Source organism: Ochotona curzoniae, unplaced genomic scaffold (genome assembly GCF_017591425.1).
Source record: "Ochotona curzoniae isolate NIBS_2020 unplaced genomic scaffold, NIBS_Ocur_1.0 scaffold_4505, whole genome shotgun sequence".
NCBI classification, from domain to species: Eukaryota; Metazoa; Chordata; class Mammalia; order Lagomorpha; family Ochotonidae; genus Ochotona; species Ochotona curzoniae.
Genome location: NW_024467118.1, coordinates 57,011,007 through 57,026,472, shown reverse-complemented (window position 1 = coordinate 57,026,472; position 15,466 = coordinate 57,011,007). Strand labels below are relative to the sequence as shown.

General features: G+C 39.4%; 1 protein-coding gene across 1 annotated transcript in view; it reads right to left on the bottom strand.

Moving 5' to 3' along the window:
* The window catches only part of TNKS (tankyrase), a 161,831-nt gene that overhangs the window by 14,506 nt on the left and 131,859 nt on the right, over positions 1 to 15,466 (bottom strand). The window contains exons 18-23 of the mRNA XM_040965836.1: positions 14,800 to 14,988; positions 10,381 to 10,618; positions 9,249 to 9,331; positions 4,060 to 4,180; positions 2,592 to 2,689; positions 719 to 793 (exon numbers count right to left, since the gene is read on the bottom strand). Of these exons, the coding sequence (XP_040821770.1) occupies positions 719 to 793; positions 2,592 to 2,689; positions 4,060 to 4,180; positions 9,249 to 9,331; positions 10,381 to 10,618; positions 14,800 to 14,988 (804 nt within the window). The remainder of the gene's footprint in view (positions 1 to 718; positions 794 to 2,591; positions 2,690 to 4,059; positions 4,181 to 9,248; positions 9,332 to 10,380; positions 10,619 to 14,799; positions 14,989 to 15,466) is intronic.

Below are 15,466 nucleotides of genomic sequence, written 5' to 3'. Positions count from 1 at the left end.
AGCCAAATGATAGACTTATGACTTCAAAAGTACTCTTTCCACTTGGAAGGTTCTGTTTTTACCGTGTGCTTAAGTCACAATTTAAAACCACTGACTTTCCCGTCTCATTGCAATTCAATCAGTAACTGTTTCAGTAACATGACAGTTACTTTGGTTTTTCTTGTTCTATATCAGACCTGGCTGATACAGAGGGTTAGGAGTTAAAAAAGTAAAAAAAGGTGATTTCTAGGCCTTTTCTTGGCTTGATGGACTTTATGCCTGCAGATCTATCTTAAAAAAAAAAAAAAAAAGAGGGGTCCCAAGTAATTCTAATGTGCATGACTTTCTTAGGTCCGGTAGTTCAACATGTTAAACCAGTTTTCAAAAAATTTTGCTCATATTCCTATATTTAAAAAATGGTCCTGTGTTATAAACTAAGATAGTGAGATTAAGAGGTAAATACAAACTGGAATAATTTCTAACTGAAACAGATTGAAAACCTAGGCCTTCCACGTCACTATCAAATGAAGGTGATGGACAGCTGTCAGCAGGGCTCAATGTGTGGCACATGTCATCCAGCCGTATCGCAGCCGCTTCGAGGTAAGAGCTGAGGACAGTGGCATCTATTTTGAGTGATGGATCCCTGATTATGAGTTTGAAAACAGGACTTGGAAAAAAAGACTACATTGCCTAGATTTGGTTTTTAGGCAATCTTTTGCAAGAAATTTTAAAAACTTACTCGGATGACATTGTATCTGTTGAAGATGCCTCCAGCATTACCACCATCTCTGTGTTCTCGAATGGTACTTTGCATCTAAACAACGAAATTCATTAATTAACTTGATGAGAATCCATTACTGCATAATTCTAAAGACATTCTATTGTTTTCAATGTTTCAGTTGTATTATATTGCTTCATTGATGAGTATAAAATTAATCATTAACAAACAACCAGGAGTTCATTACATATGGGTCAACAGATTTAGTGGATTACATATTTTTGATAACAGTCCCAAATATAGGTATTAAAGTTATATGCTTTATGTTTTATTTTCTGATAAAAATTCTGAGAGGTTTTTTTTGTAAACATAATGGGAAAACTACAGAAATATATCACATTAAGTCACCTAAAATCATTATTACCATTTCATGTTATTGAGAACAAAAAACACTGTGATTAAATCAAAATCAAAATTCCTCACATTCAGTTAACATCCTATGGAACAAATTTTTAAAAACAAGCACTTTTTCAGGGCTGACACTGTGGTGTAGCATCTTCAAACACTGCTTGCAATGCCAGCACTCCATAGGGAGTACAAGCTGTAGTTCTGGCTGCTTCTCTTCTGATCCAGCTCTCCACAACAAGACTGGGAAAGCAACAGAAGATGCTCATCTCGTGTGCCACTGTTACCCACACGAGAGACCCAGATGGAATTTCCAGCTCCCAGCTTGGCCTTGGCTCACCCTTGGCTTTATGTCCATCTGGGGAATGAACCAGTGGATGTAAGATCATTCTCCGGCTCTCCTTTCATTCTGTAACTTTGCCTTTCATACAAATATGTCTTTCAAATAAATAAATACTTTTCTAGAACAAAAATTTTGAATGCTCCCTAGGTGCAATATTACATAATTAGTTCAATAATTTTTAACCTGGCAGCAGAGCAAGTTGAATGTAACATTACACCTAAATGAAATAACTTCCTTCTTATCACTAATCTTTCTTCTGCTCTCCAAATTAAAAATAAGTATTATGGAAAAGTGTTTTAAAGACCCAAGTGTCTTGTAAAATGGTAAACACCCTATCCCATGCTCTATTTGGGAAGAATACTCATTTAGTTGACATTATAATCAGACTTTACTGCCTTCTAGAATAATCCAGCATGAGACAGTAGATTGTGACATAAAGCCTTGCTGAGACTCAGGCTAAGTATGAGCTAAAAGACTATTCTAGGATAACTGGTCCTGAGTTCCCTAATGTGACTTTTGAACACAGGAATGGGAATAACATCAGTGCTCACTAAAACAAATGAATAAATAAATGAAAATGTCAGCATACCTTCTCAGCCCAGGTGTCTGCATAATGGAATTGGGCATTATGATCTAAAAGAATTAGGCACTCTGTCATCAAGGGTAGGAAGTGAGACCCAAGCTGTCGGCAGAGAAGAGCTCTCTGTGCCATCTGTGAGGAGGGTCCCAGATAGCCTTACTATAGGCACCACAGAATTGTGAAGCAGGCCTCACAGGCACACAAAAATGAGGCATGTATTTTATACTCATACTCTCTAACTACATTACAAAATAAGGATTAGAGGATATTTGAGCTCTATGAGATAAGATGCTCACTCTGTATCACCTTTAGGTACCATTCTAACAGTATGAGAAACTAGTTCTAATAGGATCCTTACTTGCATTCATCTCAAGAAAACCTACAGAATAACGACAGATACGCCCAATCCAGGCAGAAATTGGTGCTATTCCACTTCCATAGCTGAAGAAGAATGAATAATAGATAGGCTGGTGACCACAGGACAATGTACAATGATCCTACTTTGGAAAGTGGGTTTAGCCTCAGATTGCAGGAAAGTAAAATTTCACATTTTTGATATACATTACCTCTTCTTCTACGGACTGATACTCTTTATCTTCGGGAACGAGATCCAGCAATATGGTTCCCTGGTTAACACAGTGGAAAGTCAAATAGGGATTGGTACCTGTAGAAGAGAGAGAAAAAAATCAGCACATAGAAAGTGTGGACTGCTCAGGTAGAAAAAGTCAACACAAACAGCTGAACTTTTGGAATAAAACTTTGTCTAAACTCCTTGTAGTTCAAACCTAATATGTAAGGTTACATTAAACAAATACATAAAAAACAAGAAACAGAGATGTGTTTGTAGGTCCATTTTATCTATTCTTACAGAGCATTCTGTACACACAGTGAGACTTAACAAGTATTTGAGTCAATCAGCAACACAATGAAGTTATATCTGACCCAAAGGAGAAACACATATGTAAAAAGCAATGTGGGCCCAGCGCAAGAGCATAGTGGTTAAAGTCCTGGCCTTTAACACACCACGATCCCATACTGGCGCCGGTTCTAATCCTGTCGGCCCGGCTTCCCATCCAACTCTCTGTTTGTGGTTTGGGAAAGCAGTTGAGGACGGCCCAAAGCTTTGGGACCCTGCACCCTGGTGGGAGACCCAGAAGAGGTTCCTGGCTCCTGGCTTCGGATTGATTCAGCTCCAGCTGTTGCGGCTGCCTAGGGACTGAATCATTGGATGGAAGATCTTTCTCTCTGTCTCTTTTCTCTGTATATCTGCCTTTCCAATAAAAATAAATAAATCTTTTTTAAAAAAGTAATCAGCTCTAAAACACATTATCCTTATTAATTTTATGGATGGACTTAAATATAGAGAAATAAATGACTCAAGCACAAATCCTACTTTGTCACATCACTTTTGCAATTTTATTAGCTCTGTGGATTAATCGGACTCATTCAAGCTTTTACTTGCTTTACTATAAATTGTTTCTAACAGAGAAATGATGAAGCTGAAAGAGAAAGACTTGAAACAGCAAAGCCTGATGGAAAAAGACTGAACTGACACTCATGGGGAAAGGAGAGAGAGACAGGACAGATCACTTAAAGAATCATGCCCCAGTGTCTGATTTTTATCCTGAAAGCAGTAAGAGCCCACTGGAGGGTTTTAAGCCAGAGTAAACTGATCAGACACTCATTTGGAAAAGGTCTGGGGTCACGGCGGGGAGAAGGAAATGGGGCCCAAGGAGAAGGCTGCAGGTAGCTGAACATGGCAGTCCAGGGAGGGATAGGACAATGGCTTGGGTTTGGTGATGGCAATGGGGAAACACACAAGTACAGAAATCCTAGAAGAAATTTAGGATCTAGAGTGCAGAGGGGCTGGGGAGAACTGTTCTCAGACTTTCCAGTCACAGGGAACACAGTATCAGTGACAGGGCTACGACCGCGCTGTGTCGGCTCTGGCCCAGGCAGCCTCATTTCAAATGCCAGCCCTGGCACTAACCTCATACCATCCACGTCTGGTTTAATTTTTTCTAAATGGCTTACCTTGTTGTCCACCTAAAAGTCTTTCTACTCCTTTGATTAATTTGTGGCGATGTCCATATGCGTTGATACCTATTTCTTTCAACTCTTCATGACCCATATCAGCCAACACATCTAGTGTAATCTGTGAAACAGAGCAAAACTGGTTGGTAAATCTTTCTTAACTCCTCAGTCTACAAAAAGAAAGCTCTCTCATTTTTCCAAAATTCTTCGATTACCTTGCAAGGACATTTTTTATAAGCACGAACTTACAATCTATTTGTCACTGTAGCAATCAGATGAACATTTTTGTTCACTTGAAATAATAATTTTTTCAGTCATTGGAGAATTAAAAATAGTATTAAAGAAGTAAAAAAAATTGCATTGCTATATTCCTTCTGATTACTGTATTTAATTCTATCATATCTTGCTTACAGGAGGCACCAGTAGCTTGAAAAAATGAGGAAATACCATATCCTTGAATCCAGTAGGTAGCAGACATGCATGGCAGGGGAAAGGGAGAAGTGTTGAGTATATTAGTGTGGAAAGGAATAAGTAGTTCTGTATCACTAGATTTTAGATAAAGAAGAAGAAGAAGTTCCCAGTGTTAAGAAATATTCAAGCCTGCTACACGGTACGTAAGAAAATGTTATATACACCGGCAGGAAGTGTAAACTGCAGACTAATTCATACAGACCATTAAAAAACTTTTCTTTTAAAAAAAATGAAAACGAATAGACTTTTTTTTTTTTTAACTCTCTCAAGAAAGTAGTTGATTTAACAATCCCTGCTGCTTAACATACAGTATCTTTTAGTCTTTGTAGATGGAGATGATCTGAACAGCTCAAAACCACCTGCTGCCTCTGTGACCTGCAGTGACTGCACTCCCGCCCAGCGGCAGCGCCCTGCACAAGGACGGAGTCCTGACAGGGTCGCTCACTGAGGCTGAGGCAGGCAGCTTCTCAGCGCGAAGGAAGCCGGCCCTGGCCAGCCCTTGACTTGCTTCTTCCTTGAAATATGAGGAAAACCCATTACAGACACTCTTTTTCAAACACAAAGGTGTTATTAAAAAGCAAAATAGCTTTTTCCAACTTTATACTTACATGTAACATTTAAAAAACTGACAAATTAGACCTGGAGGAGCTTTGATGACTTTTATTATCAGAATGAAAAATGCTATGATGGGTCTGATAGTCTCAGTGCAATGAACATAACATCACTCACTTTTTGAAATAATTTACTAGATTGCTTCTAAGTGGCCATTTAAGCAATAATTGCTTCATTGTACAGAATGGGCAATTCACTTTCAGCCACCCAAAAGTTTTTAGCAAAGTTTTTAAAAGGCATATATGAGATAGCTTGGTTAAAAAATAGATGCCTTCATATTTCTATCTGGATGTGATCTGAATTAGAAAACCATGTTATTGATATTCCACTTTCCTCTGGTAAACATACTCTGAGCATCAGTTCAAATATGGCATATATAACTTATATGTATGCACTAACTGCAAGATAAACAATTAATTATTTTAAAAATTTATTTTATGATATAGTTCTATAGGCTCTTGAGGTTCCCTCTTTCCCTCCCAAATCCTTTACCTTACTAAACTGACACATACAGAAGACATCTGCAGGAAACAGAAATAGACCAGCAAACTACAGATTCTCTACACTGTTCTAGCAGCAATGGACAAAGTTCATATAATTGTTTACTATAAAGCACTAAGCATGAAAAAATATTAAAACTTACATAAAATCAACACCACATCTTACAGATTGTAACCTGTTATTTAGACAGTGAGGCCAACAGGCTCCCCACCTACTGCGGCCGCAATGCCCTCCAGATCTTCTATGTCTGCATCCCTTACCCTGGAGTATAAGCTGGACTCACTGGCTCGTTTTAATAAAGGCAGCTGAAGTGATGAGATACCACTTGGAATGGCAGGTTGTAAAAAGGTGCCAGTTTCTGCCTTGAGTGCTTCCTCGCCCAGATTGCTCACCTTGGGGAAGTTGGCTTCCATGCTGTAGTGGACAGACTCAATGAGTCCCATGTCCTCTTATTTATACTCTTGCGGCATCTGGGTACAAGAGATGGTGACTGTATGTTGACTAGTAGGTTCTTCCTCTCCCTTGTTGGCTTTGATCAAGGATGATTACACATTAGGCCCACAAAGTAAGGAATGGAGGTCTCCAGTCTAACAGGTTGCAAGACACTGAATCCTGTCTATGATTTTAAGCTTGGGACAGGACCAACTTCCTAGCTGAGCTCTTGGATGATATACTAGCCTTGGTTAGTATCTTGACTTCAGCCTGTGAGAGACTCAGAAGCAAAACTAAGCCATGCACAGACTCCTGACTCACACAAGTGTTGTTTGAAGCTCTATCTGTGACAATTTGTCAAGCAGCAACAGATAAGTGTGTCATATGCTCATCCTGTGGAGAGCTCCACAGGGAAGGGATGCAGACAGGCTAACACTGTGAGTGAGGCTGGAGTGGATCCCCACGTGGGCCAAATGAAAGCCTCCAGATGACACCACAGACATGGCAGACAGACTTCATGGAGACTGAGTTTGAGGCAACCAACTTCATTATGCTTAGTTTCTGGGCCCTTAGAAACTGTGACACAGTATTTATTTTGGTGTAATTTATCACAAAGCAGTATATAAACAACCTATGCTATCTTGGCATTTATCTCATTTGAGAATTATATAGCTACATAGAAAGAATATGAAAATAGTCAAGAAAAGATATTTATTAGATTGTAATGAAGGAGACATAGGATCAAAATACATTAACATCTGAAATTGGAAAAGCAAAGAAGGAATGGAATAACTTTATAAACCTATAATGAAATTTATAAACATTGATTCAGAACAAAACATCAGTGAAAGGAGAACAAGGAAACTGATGAAACCAGGATCAACTTTCAGAAGAGCTGGGAGATTCAACTAATATAATCAATAAAATGAGACAAACATGTCAGAGAAAATCAGATAAGTAGAAAAAATGCATACTGACCGAGAGAGTGGAAACTGGAGTTCTATGACAAATTTTCAACAATCAATGGAAGCTATTTGAGTCAGAGCCTCTGATTTTTATGTAAGACATGTGATTATTATGGATATAATTTGGGAAGGAATATGTTACAATACAGGTAGAACACAGGTTCATGCTTTTAAAACACCTTTAATAACTTTGGGGTGGGGGAAAGAAAAAAATGATGCTTTATATTCAAGGTATTCTTATAAGGAATCTCCAAGCCAGAATATGAATTATTCTCACAGTCTGCAGAGTCCTCACCACCATACAGAAGACAAATGTGAAGCTTTGCTAAGCGTATTTTAAAAATGTGCACAGAGGCGGCACTTGGCTTAGGAGATAAGACAACGGACTGCATCCCACATGGAGGACCTGAACTTAAGACCCAGAGAATGGAGGACTTTGTGTCTTTTTCCTTCTCTTTGTGACTGATTTCAAATGAAAATAAATCTTTTCTTTTAAAAAAGAGCATTAAAGGTAAACTATAACAAACAAGAAATATTTTACTAAAAAACACACACACAAAAAAATCTTACAGTATAATTGATATGAACAAGATAAAGAGCTGATGTTTTTGATTGACTCCAAATTTATGGTAGATCAACAAAGAAACCAGAACAGGGAAGGGCAAGTATTTAATTTGGAAGTGACGGCATATTAAGCATCACTGGAAAAAAAAGGAGGTATATAAACCTGAAAATAAGGGTAGCTTTGTATAGGTGGCTGGTTGGGATGGTGAAGTTTATAAATTGATCAAGTCTAAAAAGATGAAGGGCTGTGTAACACTGTAGTATGCTGAATGTGGCTCATGAAAAGCCACAGGTTTTAATCCCCAGAATCCATAACAGTGACCTTATTTGGGAAAAGGGTTTGAAAATATGTTTCTAGATAATCTCAGGACCTGAGAGAGATTATACAGGCTTATAAAGGCAGGTCCTATATTCAATGCAGTGTCTGTATAAGTGAGACATAGAGACTACAGACACTAAGGTGTATGAAGATGAAGCCGAGCTTGAAGGCACATCATTGCAGGCTGAGTCCACTGCCAAGCACCCGAAGCCAGAAGGCACAGGAGGATTGTGCTCAGAGCCTTTACAGGGGGTGCAGCCCTGCTCCCCAGTTGGTCTCAGATGTCTGGCCTTCAGAACTTAAGGCACACATGTCTATTAAGCCCCTAAGCTTGTGGTAATTTGCTATGGGTAGCCCTTCAGAAGGTAATATACATCATGTAGATTACCAATGAAGCTTCCGTGGAAAACAGGGCAAACATTAAATCCAAAACATGCAAACTGATTGTATCCAGGGGTAGATTTTAGTACACTTTCAGTTACAATTGTTCTGTTACACTTGCTGCAAATTTAAGTTACAGTTAAAAGGGTGACTAATAATCTGTAAATAAGTTTTCCATTGTTAAGAGTCTAGGTACATCAGTAACAGAATTTAAGCTCAGGGAATTTTGGGAATTATTACCCTTCAATATTTCATGTTTACCATGTTAGTAAAACTAATCAGTACAGTATTAAAAAAAAACCCTCATTATCATGTATAACAATAACATGATAAACGAAAGCATTCTAATTCACAAACACCCTAATGACGACTCCATAACTGATGATGTAGATGTCCACAGACACTTAACTGAAAATAGGATGGTCTAGCTGAGTGTACAGCCATTTTCTGCTACATAAGGTATAAGTGGCTAAATATTACCTTGCTTTCCAAAATTGTGCTAAATAATTAATGTAAGATTTTCTCATTGCTTTAAACATTTTGAAATTGTTATTATTTTCCATGATACGGTTTTCATTGGTTTGAAGGGAATCTAGTCATCTCAGTAATGAGATGAGATGTACAGATGCCTAAGGTTTTGGACAAAACAACAGCAACAAAACTAAAACTAATCCAAAAGTACACTTGTGAAGTGGTTTTATGGTTTAAGTTGTGAATTATGAAAAAGTATACTAAAGTCACTCTATTTGTAAATATACTACAAAATAACAAATTCCCATCTGTCAGACAATTTAGGAAAAGCTTTAAAATAAAATATGGGGCTTCTTGGCTTCTACAGAAATGTGTTGTAGGTTACAAAATAGGTTTAAGAGGCAAAAAGAAGAAGTAGAGATTAGTAACTTTTAATATTCAACTAAAAGATTCAAATATATATAAGAGTTTACCTGTTCTGTTTCAAAGATATCCCGCAGATGTTCAAGGCCAAGACTTTTTAGGAACTGGCTGATATTCATGTCAAGACCCGCAACTAAAAGAGGAGCATATTAAAATTTCTCAAAAAGGATTTTATGAATACAAGGGAAGTTTCAATTTCTATTTAAAATCATTGGCTCTCTGGCTTTGGCAGCGTGATGATTTTATACGCATAATATAGTAGAGAGTAGACAGTCCCCACTTAATGGTGGCTCTATTTATGATTTTTCAACTTTGCAGTGTGACACCGATGTACATTTAGTTGAAACCAGACTCTACATCTTGTATTTTGACATTTCCCTGAACTAGTCGTATATTGTCTGAACCTTTCCAGTGATGCTGGGCAGCTTAGTCAGTCACGTGATCATCAGGGAAAGCAACTGGGATCAGCAGTGGGCTGTGTTGCCAAGCCAGGCTGTTCAGTGGGTTAAATGTGTTTTCAGCTTACAATGGTTGTATCAACTTATAATCCTATAACAAGCTGAGGAACATGTGCATATGAATTTTTTTAAAGATTTATTTATTTTTATTACAAAGTCAGATATACAGAGAAGAGGAGAGACAGAGGGGAAGATCCTCTGTCCAATTATTCAATCCCCAAGTGACCGCAACGGCCGATCCAAAGCCAGGATCCAGGAACTTCTTTCAGGTCTCCCACACGGGTGCAGGGGTCCCAAAGCTTTGGGCCATCCTCGACTGCTTTCCCAGGCCATAAGCAGGGAGCTGGATGGGAAGTGGAGCTGCTAGGATTAAAACCGGCACCCGTATGGGATCCTGGCGCATTCAAGGCGAGGACTTTAGCCGTTAGGCCATGCTGCCGGGCCCATGTGTATATGAATTTAATTCAGATACTTCATAGTTATTCCTAATTTGACACCTGAGAGTCTTTTACCAAAGTAGTAATATTTACATTAACTCTAGTGAGTCTTCTGTGAAGAAGTATATGATGTCACGTGTGTGAAATTTATGGACAGATGTCTCTAAGTGAGGTGTTTAGTAACTACCAACAGAAAAAAATGGAATCTTCTCCATCAAAACAAAAGTATAAGGAAGTAAGAGTTCAAAGCATTAAAAGTCTAAACCAGAAAGGGTCCCACTTCTCACCTTCTCCTTCCTTCCTTTCTGTGCCAGCTGCTCCATCGCCTGCATTCGAGGCTCCTCCTGCTGCCAACTCTGCCAGAGGGTTCGTGAGGTTATCTATGCTGCTGGCAGCAGACAGGCAGGAGGGCGTGGACGCGGGCGAGATCAGTGAGGCACTCACAACAGTAGCCTGGGGTTTAAAGCAGGTAGGTAAGGCCTCTGGGGGCATGGCGTCTATCAGCAAAGCTCTGATATCATCTGCCTGAAAGTCACAAGCGAAAAGAGACAAACACAAATTACTACAGCTTAAAACGTTACACTTTCCATTACATGCTATATATTTCATACATTTTTTTTTCCCTTAATGAATGCTTCATTATTGCTCATGATTTCTGGTCACTGCACTCTCTCTCTTTCATGGCTCTAAGAATCTCAGCAGTATCAGCAGATATGATTTTAAGTATATTTCTTATTTTAGAATACTTCAGAGTGAGTCTCCATATATATTTAAAAAAAAGATTCCTATTTACTTGAAAAGCAGATTTAGAGAGACAGAAGGAGAACTTTCATCCATTGCTTCATTCCTCCAAATGGTCTCAGGGGTTGGGGCTGGACCAGACGAAGTCAGGAGCCTGAATCTACTCCTGGGTCACAAACATAGGTGACAGGGTCCTAAACAACCAGGCCATTTTCTGCTTTTCCAGGTAGATCAGCAGGGAATTGAGCTGGAAGCAGAGTAGCTGGGACTTGAATGGAAACTTATATGGGAAGCTGGAAATGCACAACAGCAGGTTAATATGGTTTTTACTTTTTTGAATGCTTAAAAATATAATCTGGTTACTCAGTGTTTTTAGTGTATATTAAATTTAATGTACAGCTAGCATATGGCAAAAATCTTAATATTTCTGTTATTAAAAAAAACCTATTTATTTAGATGGCAAAGGGGCAGAGAGATGGAGATACATAGAAATCTTTTTTCTGCTGATTTACTCTCCGAATGACCATAAACAGCCTGGTGTGGGCTTGCCCAGACCAAAGCTAGGGCCAGGAGCTCCATCCATCTGGATCTCCCACATGAGTGACAGGGGTCCGAGCACGTCGGCCATCACTTGCTTCCTTCGTAGGCACATTAACAGCAGCTGGACTGGAAGCAGAGTAACCAGCATTCCTGTTAGGTCACAACACTGGCACTTGGCTAAAGTTTTAGAGAGATGCTTAATTAGCTAGTTTATGGACAAGCTTTATACTTCATACCTATCATGTGAAGGTGGTGTAAGAGTAGGCAGGATACAGCTTCCAAAGTTGGTCAGCTCTTAATTCCTTCCCTGAGTAGATATGCATGCCACTCCTCCACCAACAGATGGCATCAATTTCCTTCTTGAACCTGATTTGCCCTGGGAAGTTTCTTTGACCAATAGAATACTTAGTTGTGATGTTTTGAGCCTCTGAAACAGGCTTTAAGAGGGCTGGCAGCATGTACTTTTTTATTTTCTGAAGCCATGCTGCAGGCCCCTGAGTAGGTGGGCTGCACCTCAGAGTGGTGAGATACACTATGCAGGGAGAGGCTCTGCAAGCTGAACGGCCACCTTGGATGTTCCAGACTCAGCAGATGCTCCACTGAAGGAACTGCAGGACCACCCAGCTGAGCCCAGTCAACCCCAGAGCTGAAAGATAACAAATGCTTGGGTTAAGCTGCTGTAGGTTTTGGGATGTTTTGTTATGCAGCAAGAGATAAATAAGGAAACTGGTACCAGGAAGTGGAGTACTGTTATAACAAACCCCTTTAGTGTGGCAGAGTGACTGCTAGTAGAGGCTGTAAGATAGATGCTGCATTGAAAGACCAGACAAAGGGACACTGGTGCTCTGGAATGGAATGTTTGGCCACATTGCCACCTGATATACTCTGTGAGGTAGAAAATAACCCTAACAAACTTGTGGACTGGCTAACTCAGTTAACTGCTTGTTCTATCTGGCCTTGGAAAAAGCATAGGAAGAGAGAAATGAACTATGAAAAGAATTGTTCAGTTCTTCTTAGTGAAACAGTCACCCTTTTGTTAGGTTTGCCAGCCTCTGAGGAGCCAGCTTCTCAAAGTTACAGCCTAGGGCCAAAGATGAAACCTAGGCTGTTGATAGTAAAACACGGCCTCAGGGTCAAGAGCAATTCAGAGGTATGGAGGTATGGGCATATTCCCTAAACCTTAAAGATCTTTAGGGTGCGACCCTGAGAACTTTCTGCTAGATGAGAGACTACGACTCTTAACGGTGCTGCCCCCTAGCACCTTGGCTTGCAATACAAATTAGAGACAGACATATAAGGCTGCCTTTGTCTGATGGAGGAGCAAACAACTTGGTAAGAAACTTAAAAATTGATAAAAGAGTTGAACAAAAAAGAGACAAATACATAAAAAAAAAAAAAACCTCAACCAGATCTCACACATCTCTAGGAGAGATGATCAATAGGCTGAGAAAGCCTTCTTTTTTAGAAAGCTATAACCACGGCTCATTAGTAGGGAAAGAGAAGGATGACTCAGAGGGCATAGCCAAGAGCTCCTGAAAACCACTCCTCAGGACAACTGGGCCTTAATCAGGGTTAATTCGCAGAGCTCATTGTAGAAGGTGCTAACACTGACATGGTTAGTGGCAGCTTCTGGTCCCTTTTAAGAGGGGGTGCACTAACTTAAAAGCAGAAGGCATAGAGGTAATTTGCCTTTACAATAGGCCTGTCATAGATTATAGATAGACACAAAATCTCTGTTCTCTCCTCAAAGAAGTGAAGTCTGTTTTCATGTTCCTTGAACATGAATTGCTTTGTCTCAGAGAAGGAGGTGTTAGCATGCAGGTTCTTGGCTTACTCTTAAGAGGCACAGCAGCTTCTGCTATTCCCTTTTGAGATACAATCAACCTAAAGATATTCTAGCAAACATACTGAATGGTGAGAGAGTACATGGACTAGACAGAGAATTCTGATCCTTCAGAGATCTCTGCCAAGGCTTAGTTAGGTACATGAGTGGAGACGTCCTTACATTTCTGCTGCAGCCACAGCTGGATATAACTGAGGCAAAGTGAGGGCAGCATTAGCACCTCCCAGCCAGTGTTTAGAATCACGAGAAACAAACACAAAATCATTATTAAACTGTTAAGTATTTTGGAACTTTACTACTTAGCAATAGATGAATGACACAGGCACAACTTGGGAGAAATATTCCTAGGTTAAAAATTAGAAATCAGTGTTAATTTCTTACTTTCTGAAAGTTCAGAGAAGATGATATAATATTTATTTTGCAGTTAAATGATATTTAACCATAGACACTTCATCCTTATTTTTTAAAATGTATTTTTACTTTGTTTGAAAATAGGGAAAGACACACATACACAGAAAGAGGGATCTTCCATCTGTTGGCTCACTTCTCGGATGAACACAACAGGCAGGAATGGGCCAGGGCCTAGCCAGGAGCCTGGGAGTTCCAAGCCTCTCACCTGACAGGCAGGAACCCATCTCTTAGGGCCTCACCGGCTAGCTCCTGATGCACAGAAGCATGCAGGCGGAATCAGAAGCAGAGCTGGCACTTGAATCCAGGCGCTCTGACATGGGATATGGGGGCCCAATCACCGTCACAATCACTGTGTCAAACATTCACTCTAGTTTTAAATAACCCAATGTCTTCTTCACAGTAACAATACACTGCTAACTCAATTTTTTTACTATCTCTCAGACTTACATAAATCACCACGAACATCAACTGTTCTACAATTAACCCCCCCAAAAGACAAAAACATAAACAAAAACCAACCAAAACAAACAAACAAAACAAACCCTGGATCCACAGAAAGTACAAGATACTTTACTGAATTTGATTCAGTATCCTCTTGTGAGAATATATTCTAAAATCTATTTTCCTATGATTCATGTTTCCATTAAAATACAGTATGGTATCAAAATTAAGTTGCTTACTATTTACTTTGTCTTATGGCTTTAAATTATATTTATTTTAAACATTTTTAGTCACATTAGAAAAATTCATTTGGGGGACAGACAGACTCACAGAGACAGCGAAGAAGAGCCCTTGTTTGCCAGTTTACTCCCCTACAGCCCACCTGCTGGGAGGGGCCAGGCTGAAGCCAGGGGCTGGGAGCTTGATTCAGGTCTCCTGGAGTGGCAGGGACCCCAGTCCTCAAGCTTCCCAGGATGCACTTTCACAGGAACCTGGAATCAGGAGCAAACCTAGGACTCTAATTTGAGATAAATGTGTCCCAACCAAGTTTAAACACTAGGTCAAAGACCTGCACCTTAATTTTAGTAGTGTGAACTTGAAAAACATTTCAGAAAGAAATCTCTTTTCATTTTAAGCAGAAAAAGTTTACAAATGATAAACTTCTAAGCCCTAGAATTAAATTCTCTAATAGTGTAATGAACAGTACTGAATATTTAAATTGAAAACTTACTGTTGCCAAATCTAAAGGCGTTTGACCTTCTTGGTTCTTCATAGTAGGATCTGCACCATGTGCTAGAAGTAGGGCACATAACTGTGTCCTTCCTTTCTGGGCTGCTTCATGAAGAGGAGTAAATGCCCACTTGTCTGTTGCATTTACACATGTGTTGTATTTGATCAGTAACGCTGCTATGTCGACATGCTGAAGAACAAAAGGATGCAAAGAGTGAAACCCCTGGGGAAGCTACATTGTGTGCACATGTTCTTCACATACTGTGCTCTCTGCACGTTTACTTCACATATATACATGTTGCATAAGTGACTGCAGTCCCATCTGTAATTCAAGCTTCTTCTGGGGGGAAAAAGATCATTTCATTCCTCTACCTGTACAGTGGACTTTAGTCTTGCTTCCTCTATAAAATGAATTCCACAATCATTTTTTAAATCTGGTAATTATTCACGGGCTTAAAAAATTTCAGCCTTCTGACATACTAGGGTTTATCTCAAAAACAACTATCAGCACACTCTACAAAGTTCATGGACAAATGAAACTAAGAGATATATTTATGTTTGTTTTGGTGTAAAATTTTCACAAGCCACACATTTTCCACAGACTTTAAGACTTATTCCACATAAAATGAACTAGTACTTGACCCTAGAACATCTTTCTAGATCAAATC